The 21,233-nt window shown below is 54.3% G+C and overlaps 1 protein-coding gene across 2 annotated transcripts; it reads right to left on the reverse strand.

Moving 5' to 3' along the window:
- Positions 1-907: 907 nt before the first annotated feature.
- Positions 908-21,218, reverse strand: COLGALT1 (collagen beta(1-O)galactosyltransferase 1). Of its 2 annotated transcripts, XM_036847932.1 has the most exons (13): positions 20,904-21,218; positions 19,479-19,589; positions 18,621-18,738; positions 13,521-13,655; positions 12,167-12,371; positions 10,601-10,720; positions 5,832-5,908; positions 5,652-5,758; positions 5,253-5,385; positions 3,832-3,959; positions 2,759-2,965; positions 2,436-2,531; positions 908-1,618 (listed from the first exon to the last, which is right to left on the reverse strand). In XM_036847932.1, exons 1-13 carry the CDS (start codon positions 21,164-21,166, stop codon positions 1,588-1,590), a joined length of 1,731 nt encoding a protein of 576 aa, XP_036703827.1. In that variant the 5' UTR covers positions 21,167-21,218; the 3' UTR covers positions 908-1,587. The 2 variants fall into 2 exon arrangements, with proteins under 2 accessions (XP_036703827.1, XP_036703826.1); XM_036847931.1 differs by having other exon boundaries at positions 908-2,531; positions 20,904-21,217.
- Positions 21,219-21,233: the final 15 nt, after the last annotated feature.

Here is a 21,233-nt window from a genome sequence, read left to right on the forward strand (position 1 = left end):
TCTGCGCTGATTAGAATGTCTGCAATATGTTGTTAAATTTAAAAAGAAAATTGCTGAAAAAAATCCGGGTACAATTTGATCCCGTGTTTATGAAATTAAAATGTGTTGTGTGGGAGAAAAAGAAAAAAGCAGGTTGTAACAGAGTTTATGTAACACGAATTCTCTTTTTCAAAACATGTATATATTTGTACCATGCAAATGGGTAAGACTGAAAGGTTTGTCACTAAAAAGTTAGGAGTTGTCGTCTCTGAGGACGTGTGATTTAATTTTGCTTTTTTCGGTTTGTTTAGCTGTATGTTCTCGTTTTTCCACGAGGATCACACACCATCCGTTATTTTGTAAAAGCCTCAGGTATATGCCTGCACACCCTAAAAGGGCTTGAGAATCTTGAGAACCCTTATTTGACCCAGAAAATTCAAATGCTGTTGAGGATGGATAAATGCCCCACCTCCCTCGCCCCTGGGGTGGGACCACTCTGAGGTGCATGCTCTATGCTGCCCCTGCCCCCCAGTTGCCTCCCCCCACCCCGCCAACTGCTCACTGGCACCCCCTGAAGGGCTCCTTCCCTCTCTGCCTCACGTCCCCACCGCCATCAGGGTTTCCTGGGGTCACCTCTCGGATAATTCAAATCCTCATCTTGGGGTCTGTTTTCTGGAGACTCCAAACTATGACAGCCCCCCTCTTCATTCTGTTATTTGACCCCGCAGGACAGAGTGAGGTTGACCATCTGTCGCCCCCGGGCTATTCTGGGGAAGTTTTATGGGGCACACTGGAACCCCGGGGTCTCACTCCCCCCGCCGCACCTGGTTTCCTCCCACATCTTGGCCTGAAGCGGGGGGGTGGGTGGGGAGTGTGGGTGGTGCGTAGGTGGTGAGCAGAGCATTGGGCCAAGAAGGGAACACAGATGTATGTGAAAACCAACCGGGAACATTTAATAAAAAAATAAGCAAGTTATCCAGGACCCGACCCGGACAGCAGTTAGTTATCCCTCAGAGAATGAGGCACCGCTGGCCGGCTCTGACATTCGTTTCAGGCTGAAGACCCAGCGAGTCCTCCAGCCTGTGCCGGGGGACGTCCTGCCCGGGCCGTGGGTAGCACCCCAGTGCAGCGGAGCCCACGCGAGGCCCCAAACGCATGATCCCACCAAAGGCTTGGACAGAGGAACACCATCGAGCAGGCAGAGACCACACCTGACGTGCAGGGCAGGGCGGTCAAGCAACTGAGACCAGGAGTGGGCATGGGAGACCCTGCCCCCAGCTTCACCCCTCACCCCCTCCAGGGGGGGCTGGGTCTAGCAGGGGGGCCTTGCGTGAGGACATGGGGTTGCTGGAACCCATGGCTGCCCCTGGCAAGGGAAGAGCCACCCCCTCTCCTGGGCGGTGGACAGAGGATGTTATCTGCACACGGCTCGGGTGAAGGGGGGTGGCGGGAAATGAGGAATCAAACTCAGTCAGCCCCACTGGGAGTCCATGAGGTCAGGCACACAGCCAGCACTCAATAAATGCTTGCTGCATGAAGAAACGAAAGGACTCCTTCATCTCTGTTGGTGGTCAGATGCTGACTGAACAGCTGTCATCCTGCTTTGTATCACCAGTGCCCGGCACACAGGAGATGCTCTCTGGATGGGTGGGGAAGAAACCAATTAGGAGTGAAAAGCATCTTGTTTATCTTCAGCCCTAGCACAAAGCTCAGCTCCCAGCACACAGCAGGCACTCAATAAATGCACCGAGTCAGTAAGGACTTTTGTGTCACAAGTACAAGGCACATAGTAGGTGCTCAATATGTGTCTGAATAAATGAAAGTTTACCTCACTAGTCCCAGAGCCTGGAATGGTGCCCAGCATACAGTAGGCACTCAATAAATACTCGAATGAATTCAAACAGTGAATGTGTATCACTAGCACCTGCTTCTTGATGGGGGATCGATAATGCCTGACGACTGGATCCATCACCGAGGGAGGGAATAATCATGCCTCGTTCACTGCCGGAACGCAGGAACCTGGTACCCAGTACTCGCTTAAAGTGTTGGGCGCACGAATTGTTGCCACCCAATCCACCTGTTCCTGGCGTACAGTAGGCACCTCCGTTAATGCTGCCTGCGTGCACGTGATTGCTGAGCAAGAGCTGGCTGGACGCCGCCCTGTGTGGGGAGCCCTCCTTGGCCTGCCAGGGGTCCACAGGGGCCCCGCTGTCCCCGGCGGGCGTGCGGGGGCCGGGCCAGCGACAGGCTGCTTTGGATTCATGGCCACCGCCCCTCAGAGCTCTCAGAGCTCATCCCGGGCAGCGCTGTCCAGCGGGGACTGCAGCACGTCAGAGTTCTTGGCCTCGCGGCTCAGGGCCTGCTGCTCGCGCATCTTCTGGGATTTGGCCCGGTCCCAGTCGGTCTTGACGTGCTCGTTGTTCCACACGACCGAGGTCTCCGTGTCGCTCACGTACCCGTCGTCCCCTGTGTAGTGTGTGGGGTAGATGAGCAGGGGCTCCACGGAGAAGGCGCGCAGGTCCCGAGGGGAGAAGTGGGCCTTGTATTCAGACCTGCAGGGGAGGGGAGCACGGGGGCCGCAGTGGGTTGGGGGGTGAGAGACGAATGGAGACAGAAGTGGGTGGCAGGGGTGGGGGGAGGGCGGCGGAGAGGGACCAGATGGAGGAAGAAGCAGGCAGAGGGAAAGCCACCTCCCTGGGACCCACGAGCCTCACGCCCCCACCCAGGCCAGCTCCACAGCGAGACCCCAGCCCGCCTGCCCACCGCCAGCCCCTCTCACACTGGGTGCTTGTCGAACATGACCGGCAAGAACTCGTCCACGGGCAGCATCTTGGAGAGCGGCCGGGCAGCCAGCAGCTTGCGGGCGCCTGGCAGGGAGACCACGTAGGCCAGCGTCCAGTACGAGTAATCGGCCTCCACCAGGTTCCTCACGCGGGGCACAGCCTTTTCGGGGTGCTCCACCTGCATCCGCTTCCGGCCCACGTAGCTGGGGTGCAGGATGGGGGCCCTGTCACCTTCCTCCCGCCTGCCCACCCAAGAGTGCTAACGCAGAGATCCACTGAGCCCCTGTCAGGCCCTGGTGGGGTGGGGAGCAATGAGGAGGCTGGTGTGACTGGACAGGGTGAGAGCAGGCCCACAGGGGTCTGGGGCCGCAGGGAGGAGAGGGGGCTTTTTCTGAGGGCGCCAGGGAGGATCTGGAGCTGGGGAGGCTGTGCCACAGGAAGGAGAGCGGAGCTGAGAGGGGAGCTGCTCTGGGTTCAGAGGGCTGTGAGGCAGGCGGGCAAGGTGACGGATAGGGTGAGCAGTCAGGAGTGAAGGGGAGAAGCTACTGCTCCTATCAAGAGCATGGTCCTGAGTCTGAGGCCCAGAACCCAGATCAGGGCCCTGCACGTGGTGGTGGGGGCAGGGGTGGGGTGGGGAGGATGAACCAACCCACCTACGTGAGATGCCAAGGGACTGTTCCAGAAACATGCTGGCCATACTCTACCTAGCACTGGTCTGAGACCCAGGCTCCCGTGGGCATACCCCACTCAGCCAAGCCCCCAGGCTTCTGGCCCTGCATCCAAGCTCGGATCAAACCCACCCCAGGCCACACCCCAAGTTCTTTAGCCACGTTCCCCAGGCTTCCGGGTCAAATCTTAGCCTTATTCTCTACCCCACAGGCTCCAGTCAAGTCTCCAAACCCTGAACGAGCTGGCAGGCTTCCACCAGGTCCCTAGACTTCTGGGTCAAGAACAAGTCCTCCTGCCAAGCTCCCAAAAGTTGGCCCAACATATTAACCTGCAAAGGCCCTCCGACCTAGAGGCTCTAGGCCACACCTTTGAGTTCTGGCCCCTCCCAGGCCCCACTCACATGAGGTCCCAGTCCAGACCCTCCCGCTCCACATCCTGCATAAGGTTCATTAGGCGCCTCTTGAAGAAGATCTCGAAGCGCAGGTCGTCCTCGAACACAAGTGATTTCTGCAGCCTGCGTTCCACAACCTGAGGGAGGAGGCCCTGCTGAGATCTTGGAGAGATCAAAGCCAGGCCTGACCCCGAAGCCAGTTCTGCTTAAAAGCTCTGGGGCACCAGGAGAAAAGCAAACCCCACCCCCCCCCCCCACACACACCACCACCAGTTTGGATCTACCTCCCGGCCAAAACTTCCTCCTCACAACTTGGCAGCAGATTCCACAGCCTCACCTCAGCCTGGCCGCTCCTTCCCAACCCAGGGCCTGGGCCTACGCTGTGCCTTTGACACAGAGCACCCTTCCCCCACACAGCAGCAGACAGGTTCCCTCTCACCCTTCTGGCCTCAGCTCACCTGGCATCTACTCAAGAGGTCCTCCCTGACTATCACCCAAAGCTGCCAGTTGAGGATAATTCATAACCCTGGGCCTCTCCTGTAGATGCCTCTCACTTATTTCATTGTCATTCATTTCTTTGTGGATTATCATCAGTCTTCCCACCTCCCAGGGCTGTGAGCCCCCTGAAGGGGGCTGGGTCTATCTTGGTGGCTGTCGTGTCCCCAGCACCAGCAGCAGGCTGGGCACACAGTAGGTCCTTGACAAATGTTCCCAGAATGAATGAACTAGAGAATCTTCACGACTGCCCCTGAAGTTGTGACTCCATCATCTGGGGAAACTGAGGCTCAGATTGGGAAATGCCTTCCTTGCTCACAGAGCTCACCCCTCTCAGAGGCAGGGCTGGACTTGAACCTGGATCCCCCCTGGCTCTACAGCTACCCGGACACTGCAATCCCTGCCCCATGACCTCCATGATGAATATCAGAAAAGGAGGGCAACCTGGCTGAGCACCTGTCGCCTCAAACACCAAATGCCCCATCTGGCCTCACGCCTGCTGGTCCCAGGTTCCAGCCCGTGCCTGGCATCCTCGCCCATCATAACCTTTCCTTCCAAGGGTGTGTGATGAGCCTCTGGGGCTAATGGGGTACCAATGTGTGGGGTTTGCATTAGTTATCGTCGGGTCGCCATGGCTATTACTCCTACTAGTAAGCTTTGAGCACGGTGCCCAGGCTCTAGATATTTGACAGTGGGTGGACATAAAGAGGTTTTGCTTCGAGGTCCTGGGCCTCAGACCCTACCTGTTTCTAGAGTCAGGCTCAACCCTCCCCAGACTCAGGCTCCACATCTGCACAGGAGAAGGACGGCAGCTCACCCACCCAGGGTTCAGGTGACACATTCACTAAAGAGACAAGACTGTCTGGGGTGCAGGTGATTCCCTCCTTGAGCTGTTAAGAAGGCTGAGGAGGGCCCTGCCCCGCTGCGGGACCCACCTCTTTCCAGATGTTATAGTGGCTGAGGAAGCAGCCCAGTTCGCCCTTGGTGAGGGGCCGCCCGTGGTAAGGATCCTGGTAGCCGGGCAGCATCTGGATGCCCAGTGCCTCTACCTGGCTGGTGTTCATGGCTCTGCAAGGGGGGTCAGGAGGGGGTCAGTGGAAGACTCTCTCTGCCCACAATTCCACCATTAGCGACATTCCCCCTTGCCACCCCCCCCCCAACCTGCGCACCCCTCTTGGACCCAATGTGGGCTGCCAGGGCGTGGTCTACACCATGTGTGCAGACCTGCCAGCACCCCGCGCAGGGTCAGACTCACATCCGCTCCACAGCCGCCACCCGCGAGGTCTACACACCCACACATGGAGCCACCCCTCCCCCGCCGGGGTGGGACTCACTTGCCGTCCACAGCCTCCACCAGCCGGCACTCGATCTCCTGCTCCTGCAGCGCGCGCAGCATACGTTCCCGTCGGTCCTGCCGCCGCTTCAGGTTGATCATGAAGACCTGTGGCCCAGAGCCTCGGTTGGACCCTCCAGGTCGGCCCCCGGCCCCACCCCTGAGGGAAGGCCCAGCCTACCTCGTCAAAGCCCATCTTGTCTGGCGTCTTGGTGGGCGCCGAGATGAACCGCGAGGGCTCCGCGGGTGGGTGCTTCACTGGGTGGCAGAGAGAAGCCGAGGGGTCACGGGGGTCACTGCGAAGTGGGGGGGTGTCCAGCCTCTTTCCAACGCCCCCTCCCCACCCTCTGCGTGGCTCCGTCATCCCGAGCTCCTCAGCCTGGTGCTGGAGACCCTGTCCAACACGGCCCCACTCACAGCATCAGTGCTAGTCTCTCTCCTCCGCCTCCCACCCACGCTGGCTGTTGGCACTGCTCCAGACTTACCCATCCCCCATTCCTACCTCTGGACCTTTGCACACGTTGGGCCTCTACTGAAATACCCTTCTTTCCTCCCCTCCTCCCCCTGAGTTATCAGCTAAGAGGCCTTCTGGGACGGGGCGGGGGGTGGGCGGGTGGCAGCAGAGGAGTCTCCTGACCTCCCCAGGCTGTCAGGTACCTCTTCGGGGGTCCCCACAGCGCCTGGGCTTCCGTCAAAGCCTCATTCTGCTGTCCTACCTCCCCGGCTCCCTGATTATCTCCCATGAGCTCTGCCAGACGGATACCAGGTCTGTCCACTCACACTGGCTCCCTACGCCCAACACAGAGCTCAGCACAAACTCATAAAATGAACAAAGGAATGACCTTCCTCATCTATAAAATGGGCTAATAAATCTCTCAGAGGTTTATGTCATGATAAGATGCCATGAAATCACACACATTGTTTTGGGTGAAACTGTATCCTCCCCAAAAAGATACTTTGGCATCCTGACACCCCGGTACCTCAGAATGTGACCTTATTTAGAAAATAGGATCTTTAATGAGGTCATTAGGGTGGGTCCTAAGCAGTTTGACTGGGGTCCTTATAAAAATGGGAAATTCGGATAGAGACACACACAGAGGGTAGATGGTGTGAAGACACACAGGGAGAAGATGGCCATGTGACTGGAGTGACACACCTACGAGCCCAGGTATGCCAAGAATTTCAGGGTGTTCGTGATTGTTCCCCTTTTAGCTGCTGTGAGCAGTGCTCAGACCATATCCCCGGGGCCCTGTCTTGGTACATCCCTGACGGTTTCCCACAGAAGGATCAGATCCACAGGGGACTGTGGGCCTGGTGAGGCTCCTGGTCATCTACCAGGCTGGCCCAGAAAAGGTGAGTGTGGCATCTGCCTCCCCAAGAACAAAGGCCCTGTGTGAGCTCAAAGGACACACAGAGGCCCCTCTGTCTGGGAGAAGCCTGGGCGAGGCCCAGGGTCAACCTGGCACCTCCCACCTCGCAGCCCGGGCCTCCTCCAGGGACACTGTGCCCTGGGGTTTCTTCCTATCCAGGGCCCATCACAGCTCCCTGCCACCCCGTCCTCCTCAGGGGAGCCTAGGACCCAAGGGCAAGGCTTTGGGATCTGAAGACCCAAATTCAAATCCCAGGTGCCCTTTCCCTCTCTTTCTCAGCCTCTGCCTGCCCACTTGGGGTGTGGATGGTGAAAGGACCTGCTGATGGGAAGTGGGGGTATCTCTTCATCCTTTCTTATCAGTTCTGGGAAAATGGAGCATATTAGGGTCCAGAAGGAGCAACACAATGCAGCCTTTCCAGAGAGCCATGTCAAGAACTGCAACACCCCTAGACCCATCATAGGGTGAAGAATTAAACTTGACCACAGAGAGGTCTGGCCTTTGCTCCCAGCTCCTGGGAGGTTGAAGCCCTTGGAAACGTCTTTGTTTATCTCAGGGCTTGGGCCATACTGGGTATGTATGCCAACAGTGTGATTTAGGGTGGAGGTCTTGGGCTACTTGGTATTGGCTCAATTTCTGCAGGGACTGGAGATGGAGGTTAGCCACGTGGCAATCATCTGTATCTGTGTGTAGGAGCCCCAGTAAAAACCCTGGCCATGGAGGCTTGGGAAGCATCCCTGGTGGGCAGTACACCGTGCACGTTGTCACATACTGGTGCTAGGAGAAGCAAGCACTGCCCATATGACTCCACGGGGAAGGGACAATAGGAATCTCTGTGCTTGGGACGCTCCTGGGTGCTGCCCTATGCACCTTTTCCCTTTGCTGATTTCAATTCGTGTCCTTTGGCTGTAATAAATTGTAACTGTGAGTATAATAGCTTCCAGTGAGTTCTGAGTCCCTCTCGTGAATTATCAAACCTGAGCATGGTCTTGGGGACCCCAGATTTTGCAACTGGTGTAAGAAGTGAGGGCAACCTTGTGGATATTCCCTAACTTTGCACCCACTGATGCATGTCTAGAACTCTCTCGCACATGGCAATGTTGGGAAAAATGGGAAATGCCCCCCATGCCGCTCAGGAGAAGACTGGTAAAGTGACCTATGACACAGCCAAGAGTGAATGAATCTGGGGCTGAACATCTACATGGAATACTACGCAGCAAGACAAGAGAACGAGCCACAGCCACACGCAGCACCCGGTGACAGCACAGACGAGGACATGGGGCAGAAGACACCGCACTTGAGCAGCTTGACTGATGAGAAGCACAAAAAGGGAAAAAAACCGTCAGCTGGTGGAATCATGACAGTGGGGGACCCTGGGGAGGGCCAGAGCCTGGTCCGTGTCTGGTGACAAGGATATTAAAAACAGAGAACGGCGAGCTCCGAGAGGGAATGCAGGCTTCCTTACTGTTTTCCACATACCTTGCCCTATGCACCTCTTGCATCTGGATGTTCCTGAGTTGTTTGCTTTTAGATAAGGGTATTTTTTTGGTTGTCTATGTTTTAATTGGGCACAGATTGATCAATAAAAACATGATAACATTGAAAAAAATTTTTTTAATAAAAAAATTAAAAAATAAAAAACAATCATCATGCTGCACACACATGACCTGTCACTGCTGTGTATGCTAAAACTCAAAGAACAGGATTTACACTGAGCCAAGTTTATGGGGCCAACTGGGAAAGACACCCCGTAGTCCATGAGCAGGTAGGGAAGGAAGTTGCTGGATTCCCCACACACAGAGGGCATCACTCTGAGCTTTTCTCTAAGCTTGAAATTTCATTGTAAGAAAGATTTTTTTCTTTTTTGGGCCGTACCGCACGGCTTGCAGGATCTCAGTTTCCCGACCAGGGATCAAACCTGTGCCCCCTGCAGTGGAAGCGCAGAGTCTTAACCACTGCACTGCCAGGGAAGTCCCGAAAGACTTTTGAACACGTGAAAAATCACATGCACAGCCCTGGAACAGGTACCCACACAGAGGTGGAGAAAAAAGGTGGTTTTCACTAGAACTGTAAGGAAGGATTTGCACAAATATCTGAAACCTCCAGACCCTCCTTCCGTCTGTTCTGTGTGATTTGCTCTGGCGCTTGAGAAACAGGAAAATATTCACGCTTCTGTTGTGCCTTCCGTTTATAACGGCAGCGTAAACAGTCTTCTGACCAAAAATAACAAGGGAAATATATGTGAAAAGTTAAACTAGGAAAACTATGGCAGCCTGGAGAAGCTTCTCGGGTTCCGCTCGCCCACAGGAGTTGGCAAGAGGCACAGACCCACTTCTTATGACTACAGCCTGGTGGGTTTGCCAGGCTGAGCCTGGGCAACTACATGGGACAGACACTTGGGTGTCGCGGGGGTCTTCACACTGATGACCTTGCAGCCTCCAGGTGTCACCTCAAAAGACCCCAAAGCCCCCACAAAACAAAGAAGGCAGGGTGTCATTCCATCTTCAGCCACAAGGGGGAGCCACAAACAGAACCTTCTAGAAACAGATCAGAGCCGGGCCCAGGGGGTGGGGCACGGACTGAACCTCAGGGCAGGGGCCTGGCCCTCCAAGGCCCTCTCCATCTGTGCAGTGGGAGGACCGGCCATGCTGCTTCCCAGGCCTTCACAGGGATGTGGTCAGCACAGGGCAAGGCCCCTATGGAAGAGGACGCCGTACCACTATCCAGTTGCTTCAGAGACCCTCAGCTGGGGCAGAATCCCCTCCTCAAGCAGCATCAATGGCAGCTCGGCCCTGTGCGTTCAGCCCACCTCACCAGAGGGACAGCTGCTAGTTTAATAGTCTACGGATTTATCTGTATATGTGTTAGAAAGACATGAGCTTGCAACCACGGTAAAAGTATGTAGTCTCCAGGACCAGGTATAGTCTCCTTTTTAAAATGTATTCAAGTTAAAAAAAAAAAGTGTCCGTTAAGATAGATATTAAACAAACAATAGTGGGTCTGGAGGTTGGCAGGGACATGAGTGACAAAATGGCCCGAAATGGCTGTGTCCTAGACGCTGCCACGCACATGCAGGGCCATCAGTGAAACCTGCTGCCCTCACTGCTCCTACACCCTCCATGGCTCCTGACTGCCCCAGGGGAAAAGGCCCGCTCCTCAGCCGAATGTCTGAGGCCCCCGCCCTGGCCCTGCCTGCCAGCCCTGCCCAGCTCACCAGCCCCACTTCTGTCCCGCCGACCTCACCTGTTTCCTGAGCTCACAGCCCCTCCAGCCTCCCGGCCTCCGCACGTGCTGCTCCCTCCGGCTGCAATCCTCTTATCGGCTAACTCCTACTTACCCTGCATCTTAATGCCACCTCCGCCAGAAAGCCCACCCTCATTTCCCCGAGCATGCCGTGCACAGCTGCTTGCAAGCCAGCACTGTGTGAGACGGGGGACAACCGTCCACCTGTTCACACTGGGTTCCCAGTGCCCGGCGAAGAGACTGGCGCCCAGCAGACACTCAGTCAGTGTTCACAGATGCGAGATGGCAGGGAGAGGGAGGCGACTCAGCCCTCCCAGGTTGGCGCAGGCAGACTCACCCATGACCTCCAGCTGCACGTGCATGAAGCTCTCGGCCTCATCCTGGAGGGTGCTGTGTGCCCGCAGTGGCACCGGCAGAAAGCCATACACCTCCTTGTTGCAGACGTACATCTGGACCTCTGGGGCCAAGGAAACAACAATCAAAATTGAAAACAGAGCAATAAGGCAGTGGAGGCAACCTCCGAACAGAGCATTAGCCTCACGGCCCAGCATGGGGCCAGAGCGTAAAATGGGTCCAGCTGTTCCCAGCAACCGGCAGACCCCGCCCCCCCTCGGTGCTCCATCTGGGAATTGGAGCCAGAACAGGGGTTCGCAGTGCCAGGAAAGAAGACAAAAAACTCCAGAACTGTTAACGAGTGCCTTGCACCGGTACTGACTCAGTCCTTGCAGGATTCCACGACCAGGCAAACCGCAAAACTGCGGGTGAACAGTAAAGATGCACATTTATGCACAAAAATGAGATGTAGTTGGACAAACCATGAGTAACATTATCTCTGTGTTAGTGCTTTTCTGAATGGTTTCAAGTTTTATAATGAGTATATATCTTTTTTTAAAGTGATAAACCCAACGAAAACGATTTTCATTGAAGGGCCAGACAGTAAATATTTAGGTCTGTGGGCCAAACAGTTCTGTCTCAACAACTCAAGTCTGCCTTCGGACCATGCCCAGAGAGGGCGTGGAAGCTCTGCGCCCCTTCCCCCAAACCTTGCCCCGTGCACCTCTTCCTCTGGGTTGTTCCCGAGTTATATCCTTTTATAATAAACAGTAACCTAGTGAGTAAACAGGCTTCCCGAGTTCTGTGAGCTGCTCTTGCAAATCAGCAGAACCCAAGGAAGGAGTTGTGGGAAACTTTGATTTCTAGCCATTTGGTCAGAAGCACAGGTGACAACCTGGACTTGCGATCAGCATCTGAAGCGGGGTGGGGGACATAGTTTTGTGGGGCTGAGCCCTTAACCTGTGGAATCTGAGGCTATCTCCAAGTAGGCAGAGCCAGAACCGAGTTGGAATTGAGCTGAATTCTCAGACACCCTGCTGGGGTCCCAGAATTGCTTGTCGGTCTGGGGAATACACCCCCACCTCCAACCTACACACATAGGAATTGGGTCCAGGAACCCAAAAGACATTCTTAGCTTGCGTCCATACGAAAACAGACAGTGGGCCAGATCTGGCCCATGGGACATAGTTTGCTGACCCGTGGCTTAAAAATAAATGACAGGTCAGCATATGGCTATGTTTTCTTCCTCTTTAAACTTTTTTTTTTTTTGCCCGAAGTATACCACTAGGGAACAATTATGCTCAACCACAGATATTTGGGGGAATATAGGAAAATATCAAGATGGAAACAACTTTCAATAAGCAGATCTTAAAGACCTGGGGAGTGAAGCCACCCAGCAAAGCCAGGGCTGGAGAGATATCCTGGGGATATCATCTGAACACCTGGATACAGCTGCACCTGAAGTCATCACTGCACCCTGCAGTTCTGGTTCTGTGAACCTTCTGTGGGCTCAGCACTGGTCCCAAAGAAGCAGAGAGACACCCCATGATGGCAAACCCCATGGGCTCACCTGCCTGTTTGCAGGAGAAGGCAAAAACAATGATGTCGTCGAAGGACCAGGTATAGTCGGGGTGGGGAGGGTAGAACGCCAAGTTCCTGGATGCCGCCTTCCTCAGGTCAATCAGGAAGGTCGAGTGCACCATGGGGACTGCAAAGCAGCCCCGGCGGTCCCGCTTGCGGATGGGGATGTAGGCAGGCGTGCGCTTGTAGTAGCCCTGTGGGGAGGCGGGCAGAGTTTTGCATGGGGGTCCCTAAAGGTGAGGCTGGAGGCCCGGGACAACAGGAGGCACAGAACACCCGGAGAGTAAGACTGGGTGCCAGTTTCTGGCTGTGGTGGGCATTCCCTGAGCACAGGGCTCTGAGCAGGGCCTGTCAGTCTCCAGCTCCAGAGTCTCAGTTGCTGGGCAATGGCACAGAAACACAGGGAAACAGCCACTCATTTGCAGACCCAGCTCAATACTTCTGATCAGAAAAGCAGCATTTGAGAAAGGAAATTAAAAAGCTGAAAAAGGGACTGGATATTTGAGATCCTTTGATTTTAAAATTAAACATCAGAAGTGGGAATTCAAGAAAGTCGGGGGGCAATCTTTTAGAAGAGAAGTTTTAGAAGCTTCTGGAACAGTCCTCTCTCTTCCTCCTACCCTTTACGAACTGGAATTGTTAGCATATAACATTTAGATTTCTATGACATACTTTAAAATATAGAAACCACTGAATTATTCACTTTAAAATGGTGAACTTTATATTTTGTGAATTACACATCAATTCAAAACAAAAAGATAGGAGGAGATAGGATGGGTCAGTATCCTGGCTCTAGCCACCCAGCCCCCTTCCCCTGGCACAGCCCTGCTCCATCACCAGCCCCTCACTCTCCCTGGCTTTGCCTAAAACCCCACCCTCATCACTGGGTGAGACAATCAGAGCCTGACATTTTCCTGACTTCAGTAATTGGTTCAGGGGTAGGAGGAGACTGGACAAGGTTCTATCAGAGTGGACTTTGGCTGAATGCTGCTGGGATCATTCCCCAGGAGTTTGGAAATGAAGCCATGCAAGGCATGGAGGAAGAGGAATACTGTTTGAACACCTGGATCAAGCTGTGCCTGAAGTCCCATCCTGGCACCATCACGTCATAGCTATGTGAGCGCAGGCAAGTCCCTTCCTCTCTCTGCATTTGTGTTTCTGCCTCAGTAATGGGTGTAGGGGCAGGGGGCACACAATCGTAGACCCTCCCTCAAGGTCTATTTAAGGATTATCACAATAGTGTTTATCAGATGCTCACCATGAGGCAGTGTGAGGATAAGTTAGACTCCAAATCCAGCCCCCACCACCCCCAGGCCCCTGCCCTACCACGGTAACCCCCTGACCTGGGAGGTCATCCCACACCAGAAGTTGGAGTACGCAGCCCGGGAATCCAGCATGGGGGCCACCACCGTCTTGTTCTCAGCGATGAGCAGGGTCAGCGTGTCAGGGTTGAGGATCAGGTTGTCCGCGTCCACAAACTGCAAAACACCCGACATGGCATCAGTGTGGGCCGCCAGAGTGAGCCGGGCTAGGCCACAGCTTGGAACAGCTGGGGCAGAGGCCGGAGCCCTGGGGAGGGGGGGCGCCTGGAATAGCACGTGCGGCCCTGGAAGCCACCCGCTCCTCAACGGACAGCTCTGCCTAAGTCACCAGCAGAGTTACGTTCACACAATGAAATACACGACACTGCAAGAGAAGGGACGGACCACACAGCACGAAGCGACACAAATGGGTCCCACACACGGTGCTGGCGAGCCACGGGAAGTGACAGCGGGTGCATCACGTGGCTCCTTTTAGGGGAACTTTTAAGATGGGCAGCACTGGTCAATGAGGAGGACAGTCGGGGCTGGAACACACTTTTTTCTATGTAAGTTAAATGCCAACAAAAAAATTCGTAAAAATGGGATCTTTACATAAAGCTTTTTTTTTTTTTTTTTAACACCTTGAATGTTGGGGTAAAAAGATGATAACTTGTTTGCTGCAGCCTGGAAGGAAACTCACCAACCCATGAATAGGGTCATCATGGTGGGGGGTGCCTGCTTGTCCCCCCAAAACCGTATGTCACCAACACCTTCCAGAAAGGCCACACCAGAATATTCATGGCAGGGTTGGTCATCACACAAACTGGGAACGACCCAGGAGTCTAGCAGTGGAGAATCAGCTACAGAAACTTTGGCCCTGCCCTGCTGTCCCCTTGCAGAATGTGTCGAGACAACTGAAAAATCAAGCCACAGGAAACAATTAGGTAAGGACGTCCCTGTCTACTGGGATGTGAAAACACACACGGCATGATATATTATACAACTATTAGGAGGTGGGTTTTTTTTTTAATGCATCTGGTCCACAGATATGCTTTCCGTTACCCATGCAGGGTTTTTCTGGGTTTTTAAAAAAATTTATTTATTTTATTTATTTATTTTTGGCTGCGTTGGGTCTTCGTTGCTGCGCACGGGCTTTCTCTAGTTGCGGCGAGAAGGGGTTACTCTTCGTTGCGGTGCACGGACTTCTCACTGCGGTGGCTTCTCTTGTTGCGGAGCACAGGCTCTTGGAGTGCGGGCTTCAGTAGTTGTGGCACGCAGGCTCAGTAGTTGTGGCTCACGGGCTCTAGAGCGCAGGCTCAGTAGTTGTGGCGCACGGGCTTAGCTGCTCCGCGGCATGTGGGATCTTCCCGGACCAGGGCTCCAACCCATGTCCCCTGCATTGGCAGGCGGATTCTTAACCACTGCACCGCCAGGGAAGCGCCCCATGCAGGATTTTTAGAACGTATGAATCACTTGCCATAAACAAGAGCAAAAACTAGAATCCCTGCCTTCTCCAGCAACGCGGGAAGGGCATTCCCACGTGGCACGCCCCAGCTGGAGATGGGAGGTGGCTGTCCCTTGGGACAAGCCGTGTGGTCCTGTTATGTTCCTGCCCAGACCCCTGCGGACATGTGAATTTGTGACCTTGGAATACAGCTGCAGTGGAAACAGCCAGAACAGTCTGGCAGTTCCTCAGGAAGTGAAACATGGAGTTACGGCAATTCCTGTCCTAGGTACAGACTGAGAGAACTGGAAACAGGGACTCGAACAGACATCTGCACACCGCGTTTATAGCAGCCTTATCCACAGACGCCGAACTGTGGAGACAACCTAAGCGTCCGCTGACAGATGAATGGATAAACAAAACGTGGTCCATCCATACAATGGAATATCACTCAGTCAGAAAGAGGAGTGAAGCACTGACACACGCTACAACCTGGATGAACCCAGAAAACATCAGGCTGAGTGAAGCCAGACCCAGAAGGCCACATAGCGTATGATCCTGTTTATGTGAAATGTCCAGAACAGGCAAATCCACAGAAACAGACAGCAGATCAGCGGTCACCAGGGGCTGGGGGAGGGGATGCAGAGTGACTGCTCATGGGCACAGGGTTTCCTCTGGGGTGATGGGAACTAGTTTTGGAAGCACATAGAGGTGAAAAAACGCAGCCAGAGAGCAAGCCTCTCTGGGAGGTACGACTACAAGGTATGATTTTTTTCTTTCTTTCCAAGCTTCTTGTTGTTTCTTGTATATTTTCTTACAAGTAACACCCACAGTGTTTGTAAAAAGAGAAAAAAAGAGGCCATTTTAATAATAATTTAAAAACACTAGACAAATGATTTCACATTCCAATATGGATTACTGAAATCCCCGATTACAAAAATATACGGCATGTCAAAAGCTGCTTTGAGTTCTGAACCAAAACCTTGAGTTCCACCCAGGTTTGCTGAGAGAAAAAAGTGAAAACCAGCCAACGTCAAACCATGAAAGCAAAACCCAGGGAAGCAGACAAGGTGGCCCTGGGCTGGACGGTTCTGGGAGGTTCAAGTCCCACCTCTGTTCTTCACTGTTTCTGAGACCCCACCCAGCAGGCTGTCACTTCCCTCTCTAAGCCTCCACTTTCCCATCTATAAAATGGTCTGAGAAGGCACCAACTCACAGGAATCCCAGGAGGAGCCTCTTCCATCCTTCCTCCTTCCAGGAGATGGTGCCGTCCTCCCCACAAGGTTCAGGCCAGGACGTGAGGTCCTTCCGGCACCCACACATCCAGCAGGGCCTGTCCCCTTGGCCTCAGAACGCATCCTGAACCCACAGCCCCATACAGGCCCCCACCCTGGCCTCCTGCTGCCCCCACTCCTGCCCCACAGGCCCTGCTCCCCACGGCAGCCACAGGGACTTCTGAAAATCAGAAATCAGAAATCGGAACCTAGCCCTCTCCTGTTCACACACCCTCCATGGCTCCCCATTACCTTCAAAGTAAAAGCCACATCCCTCCCTTGGCCTGAATAGTCCGGCCCCCACCTACCACCTCAGCATTACCCCCTCCATCACTCCACTCTGGTTACACTGGCCTCCTCGCCAGTCTTTGAATGCCCCAGGCTTGCTCCCTGCTCTGTTTCCTCTGCCTTGGACACTGGCCCCCAGCTCCCGCTGAGGCTGGCTCCTTGGCTCCTTCAGATCTCTGCTAGGGCCCCCTCCTAAGGGAGGCCCCCAACCCCTGGTACCTGTGGCCGTGACCTTATTTGGAAATTGGGTCTTTGCAGATGTAATTAAGATGTAAATTAAGATGGAGTTCATCCCTCCTACACTGTTGGTGGGAATGCAAATTGGTGCAGCCACTATGGAAAACAGTGTGGAGGTTCCTCAGAAAACTGAACATATAATTACCATATGATCCAGCAATCCCACTCCTGGGCATATTCCCAGACAAACCTGTAATTCAAAAAGATACATGCACCCCTATGTTCATAGCAGCACTATTTACAATAGCCAAGAAATGGAAACAACCTAAGTGTCCATCGATAGATGAATGGATAAAGAAGATGTGGTATAAATATACGATGGAATATTACTCAGCCATAAAAAAGAAAAAATAATGCCATTTGCAGCCACATGGATGCAACTAGAGATTACCATACTAAGTGAAGTAAGTCAGAAAGAGAAAGACAAATACCATATGATATCACTTATACGTGCAATCTAAAATATGGCACAAATGAACCTATTTACAAAGCAGAAACAGACTCACATATATAGAGAACAGACTTGTGGTTGCCAAGGGGGCGGGGGATGGTGGAGGGAAGGACTGGGAGTGTGGGGTTAGCAGATGCAAACTATTATACATAGGATGGATAAACAACAAGGTCTTACTGTCTAGCATAGGGAACTATATTCAATATCCTGTGATAAACCATAATGGAAAAGAATATAAAATAAATAAACAAATAAAAAAATAATTACTTTAAAAAGGAGATGGGGTTCGTACTGGATTAGGGTAGGCCCTAAATTCAGTGACTGGTGACCTTATAAGGAGAAGAGACCACGTGACCACAAAGGCAGGGACTGCAGTGATGCAGCCACAAGCCAAGGAGCGCCTGGAGCCCCCAGAAGCTGGAAGAGGCCAGGAAGGAGCCTCCCCTAGAGTGCAGCCCTGCCTGCACCTTGATTTACACTGCTGGCCTCCAGAGCTGCAAGACAATAAACTTGCATTGTTTTAAGGCCGCCAGTGTTGGTGTTTTGCTATGGCAGCCCCAGAACACTGATATATCATCAAGTGCCTTTCACAGCACTGGCCGCCTTCTGATATTTCCTCATTCAGTTTTGTTTGTTTTCTGGCCACATCCACCTTTCCTGGGATGCTAGGAAGGTGGGGCTCAGCCTGTGCTGACCCTCACTGGGTCCCCAGGGCCCGGCACGAGGAGGGCACAGGGAGTGGACGATAGATATATGCTGATTAATAAATTAAGAAGGTAGAGACCAAAGCTTGAGGTTTGGCACGAAGATGGAAACCGACCGCGGGCACTGTCAAGCTGGCATCACTGCATTCAACCTCCATGGTGAACCAGGCTCAGCTGTCAATGCCCTGCCCATCGCACCAGGGGAGGGGACCATGCCCAGGTCAAGAAGCCAGGCTGAAGGAGCTCACAGGAGACCCGTGATCTATGTAACCCAACATTGCATTCAAAACCTCAACCGCCCCCCTCTTCCCAGAAGCCCAGGAGGAAGAAGTGAAAGTCAGGGCTCAGCAGCTCAGTGTCGCCAACATCCCCCAGCCCCCGCCCCATCCTCCTGCTTCTCGGAGTGACCCAGAGGTCATCATCGTGGTTGCAGAGAGAACTCACATCACTGGTGATGCTGATAAAAGTGGAGATGACCCAAGTGTGCAACTACAGGGGTCGGCTGGGGACACAAAAGCCCATTTGTTCCTGATGATTAAGAATCCAGGTGGCCGAGGATCAGATCCCAGCTCCTCCGCTAACCTGCTGTGTTACCTCTGACAACTCACTTCCCCTCTCAGAGTCTCAGTTTCCCCTCTGTAAAATGGGGTTAAGGCTGGTCTCCGAATCCCACCACTCTGCCTTCCCTTGGATACCCCAGACCCTCGGCTGGGGACCCATGGGTTGGCTGGCCAAGAAACTCACCAGGATGTAATCGGCCCACATGTCCCGGGCCGATTTCAGGGCTGCCTGGCGTAACTTCATGACGTGCTCATAGCGTGAGTCAGACCAGTGTTTGGGGCCCTCCTCGTCTGGGTAGGACCTGCGGAGAGGCAGCTGTGATGTAGGAAGCACAGGGCATTCTTGGAGCCCAGAGAGGGTTTGAGCTGGCTGAATGCGGGGTGGTCAGAGAGGGCTTCCTGGAAGAGGAGACGTGTAAGCTGGATCTGAAGGCTGGGAAGAAGCAAGGAGAAAATAGGAGAACAGAGGTGTGTCCCCAGTAAGGGGCACAGCATGTGCAAAGGCCCAGAGGGGAGGGGAAAGGGCCTCTACTGCCTTGCAGAGACATCCCTGAGGGTGAGGGGGAGCCACTAGGAGAGAAGACGCAAAGCACAAGAAAGCTCGGAGCCTGTCCTCCCAGACTCCTAATCTGGTCTGGGCAGTGGGTGGGTACAGACATTAATCCTGAAAGAGTGAAAGGAACCGAAGTCCACATCACTCAGGGGCTCACAGGCACGCTAAGCAGCAGAGCTGATGTTGCGGCTGAGTGACACAGGGAACAAAGCAGCGGGCGTCCACCACAAAGACCAAGGAATGAAGGAATTCCAGGTGGAGCGAACGGCGGGGGCAAAGGTCCAACGGGAGGCTTCTGACCCACTGGTGAAGCTGAGGTAGGGTCAGAGTAGCCACAGCCAGCGCTGAAGGCTGCAGAGCTGGGCTGGAGCATCAGGGACTGGGGGCGGGGGGCTGGCCCAGGATGATGGGGAGTCATGGAGGGTGTGTGAGCAGGGGCACAGCCAAGTCCAGCTGGGGGCAGGGGGCAGGGCAAGGCCTGGCACTCACGTGGGCTCCTCTGCCGGCCGCCACTCCACAGAGTGGTACAAACTCTTCATGGCCACCAGCCATTCCCGAAGCACGGCTGACGTGTTGTCTGAGTTGTGGTCCGTGGCCACCCTGCAGACAGCACAGGCCAGTGAGTGAAGTTAGGGAGACCAAGGCAGGACGAGCAGCAGCAAGGCAACAAGGGCTCCCACGACCTGGCTCGGCCTCCCACCAGCTACACAGCCCTGGGCAAGACACTTCCGCGCTCCATGCCCCAATTTCCTCATCTGTGACACAGGGGGTGAGGACAGGGCCCACTTCACTGGGCTGCAGAGCGGATTAAACAAGCTAATTTTGGAAACACACATTAGATGATGTTCGTACTATGGGGCATCTAGGATCTTATAACCACATTCACTGCTAAATATGTGAGATTTAATAAAAATACATATATATCACGCAGCCCTGCCCCACCTTCCTCAATTCTCTCCTATGAGCAATACCACTTTGGAGTGGGCTGTGGTCACTCATTCATTCAACAAACATTTCTTAAACACCAACTGTGTGCTTGGATTATCCGGCCTGGAGGGAAAAGGAATATTTGGAAGTCTAGTGTGACCATCAGCTGAGAGTTATTCTCCCAAAATAACTGTTATTTAGTCAACAACAAGGATAGCAACGATGACAATAGTAACAGTAATGATAATAATAACCACGGCTCTGGTCACTGATGCCAGGCGCAAGGGCTTCACACTCAGTAACCTGTTCATCTTCAGAGACAACCCAACTAGAATTGTATTTGTATCCCCATTTTCCAGATGAAGAAACTGAGGTAGGAAGCGGTAAGTCACCAGTCAGGCTTGTTCATGGCCCTGCCCCATTCTGCTTCTAGGAAGGATCCACTCCCCCCAACCTTCCGCCATCCGTCGCACACCCCACCCACCCACTCCAGTAGTCAGAAGGCAGGAGGTCCGATTCAGGCTGGGTTCAGGGAGCAATACAGCAGCAGGAGCGGAAAGACGTTCAGTTAGTAGACGTGCAATGTGGGCCACTGCAACGCCCCAACTGGGGGTGGGGGCGGGTTCTCAAGCTTCCCTTTGAAGCTGTGTGTGCTCCCAAGTGGATTCGCGGGTTAGTCCCCGGCAGTGTGGCACGGGTGATCCCGGATATGCCCTAATGTGGGGGCCAGAAGGCAGAGCTGTGGCCCGCCCCACCCTAAAGAGGCCAGCTTGCAAAGCGCCGTTCAGGCTGGTGCTAACGCGGCAGGGGAAAAGCAAGCAGGAAGGCACGCGTAGGTTTGTCCTGCCCTGATGGGGGACAGCAAGCAAAAGGCACGCGTGGGGCTGGCCCGCCCCGCCCGGTGCCAGGACAGCGGGCGGGGCGCGGCGTGGACCCGCCGGGATGGGGACAGCAGGCCGGATGCGGGGCCGCGGGCGCCGCGCTCACCACAGAGCTGTGCGGTCCCGGGGGTGCCGCAGCCGCTCGAGCGCGCCCAGCGTGGCAGGCAGCGCGTGGGCCGCGTTGCGCGCCAGCAGCGCGACGAGAACGCGCGGCGCCTGCAGCGGCGACTCGGGGCTCCAGCGCTCCTCTGGGAAGTAGGCGGCGGCGCCCGGCGGGCCCTCCAAAGGCGGCAGCGCCAACAGCAGCAGCAGCAGCAGCACCGGGAGGGGCCGCCCGTGCCCCCGGCATGCGCGTGGGGTCGCCGCCATCGCGCCACGCGTCGCCTTTAAGCCGCTTTTCTGCCGGCGGACGCGGACGGCCCCTTAAAGGGGCCGT

This window comes from Balaenoptera musculus, chromosome 3 (assembly GCF_009873245.2).
Source record: "Balaenoptera musculus isolate JJ_BM4_2016_0621 chromosome 3, mBalMus1.pri.v3, whole genome shotgun sequence".
Taxonomy (NCBI): Eukaryota; Metazoa; Chordata; class Mammalia; order Artiodactyla; family Balaenopteridae; genus Balaenoptera; species Balaenoptera musculus.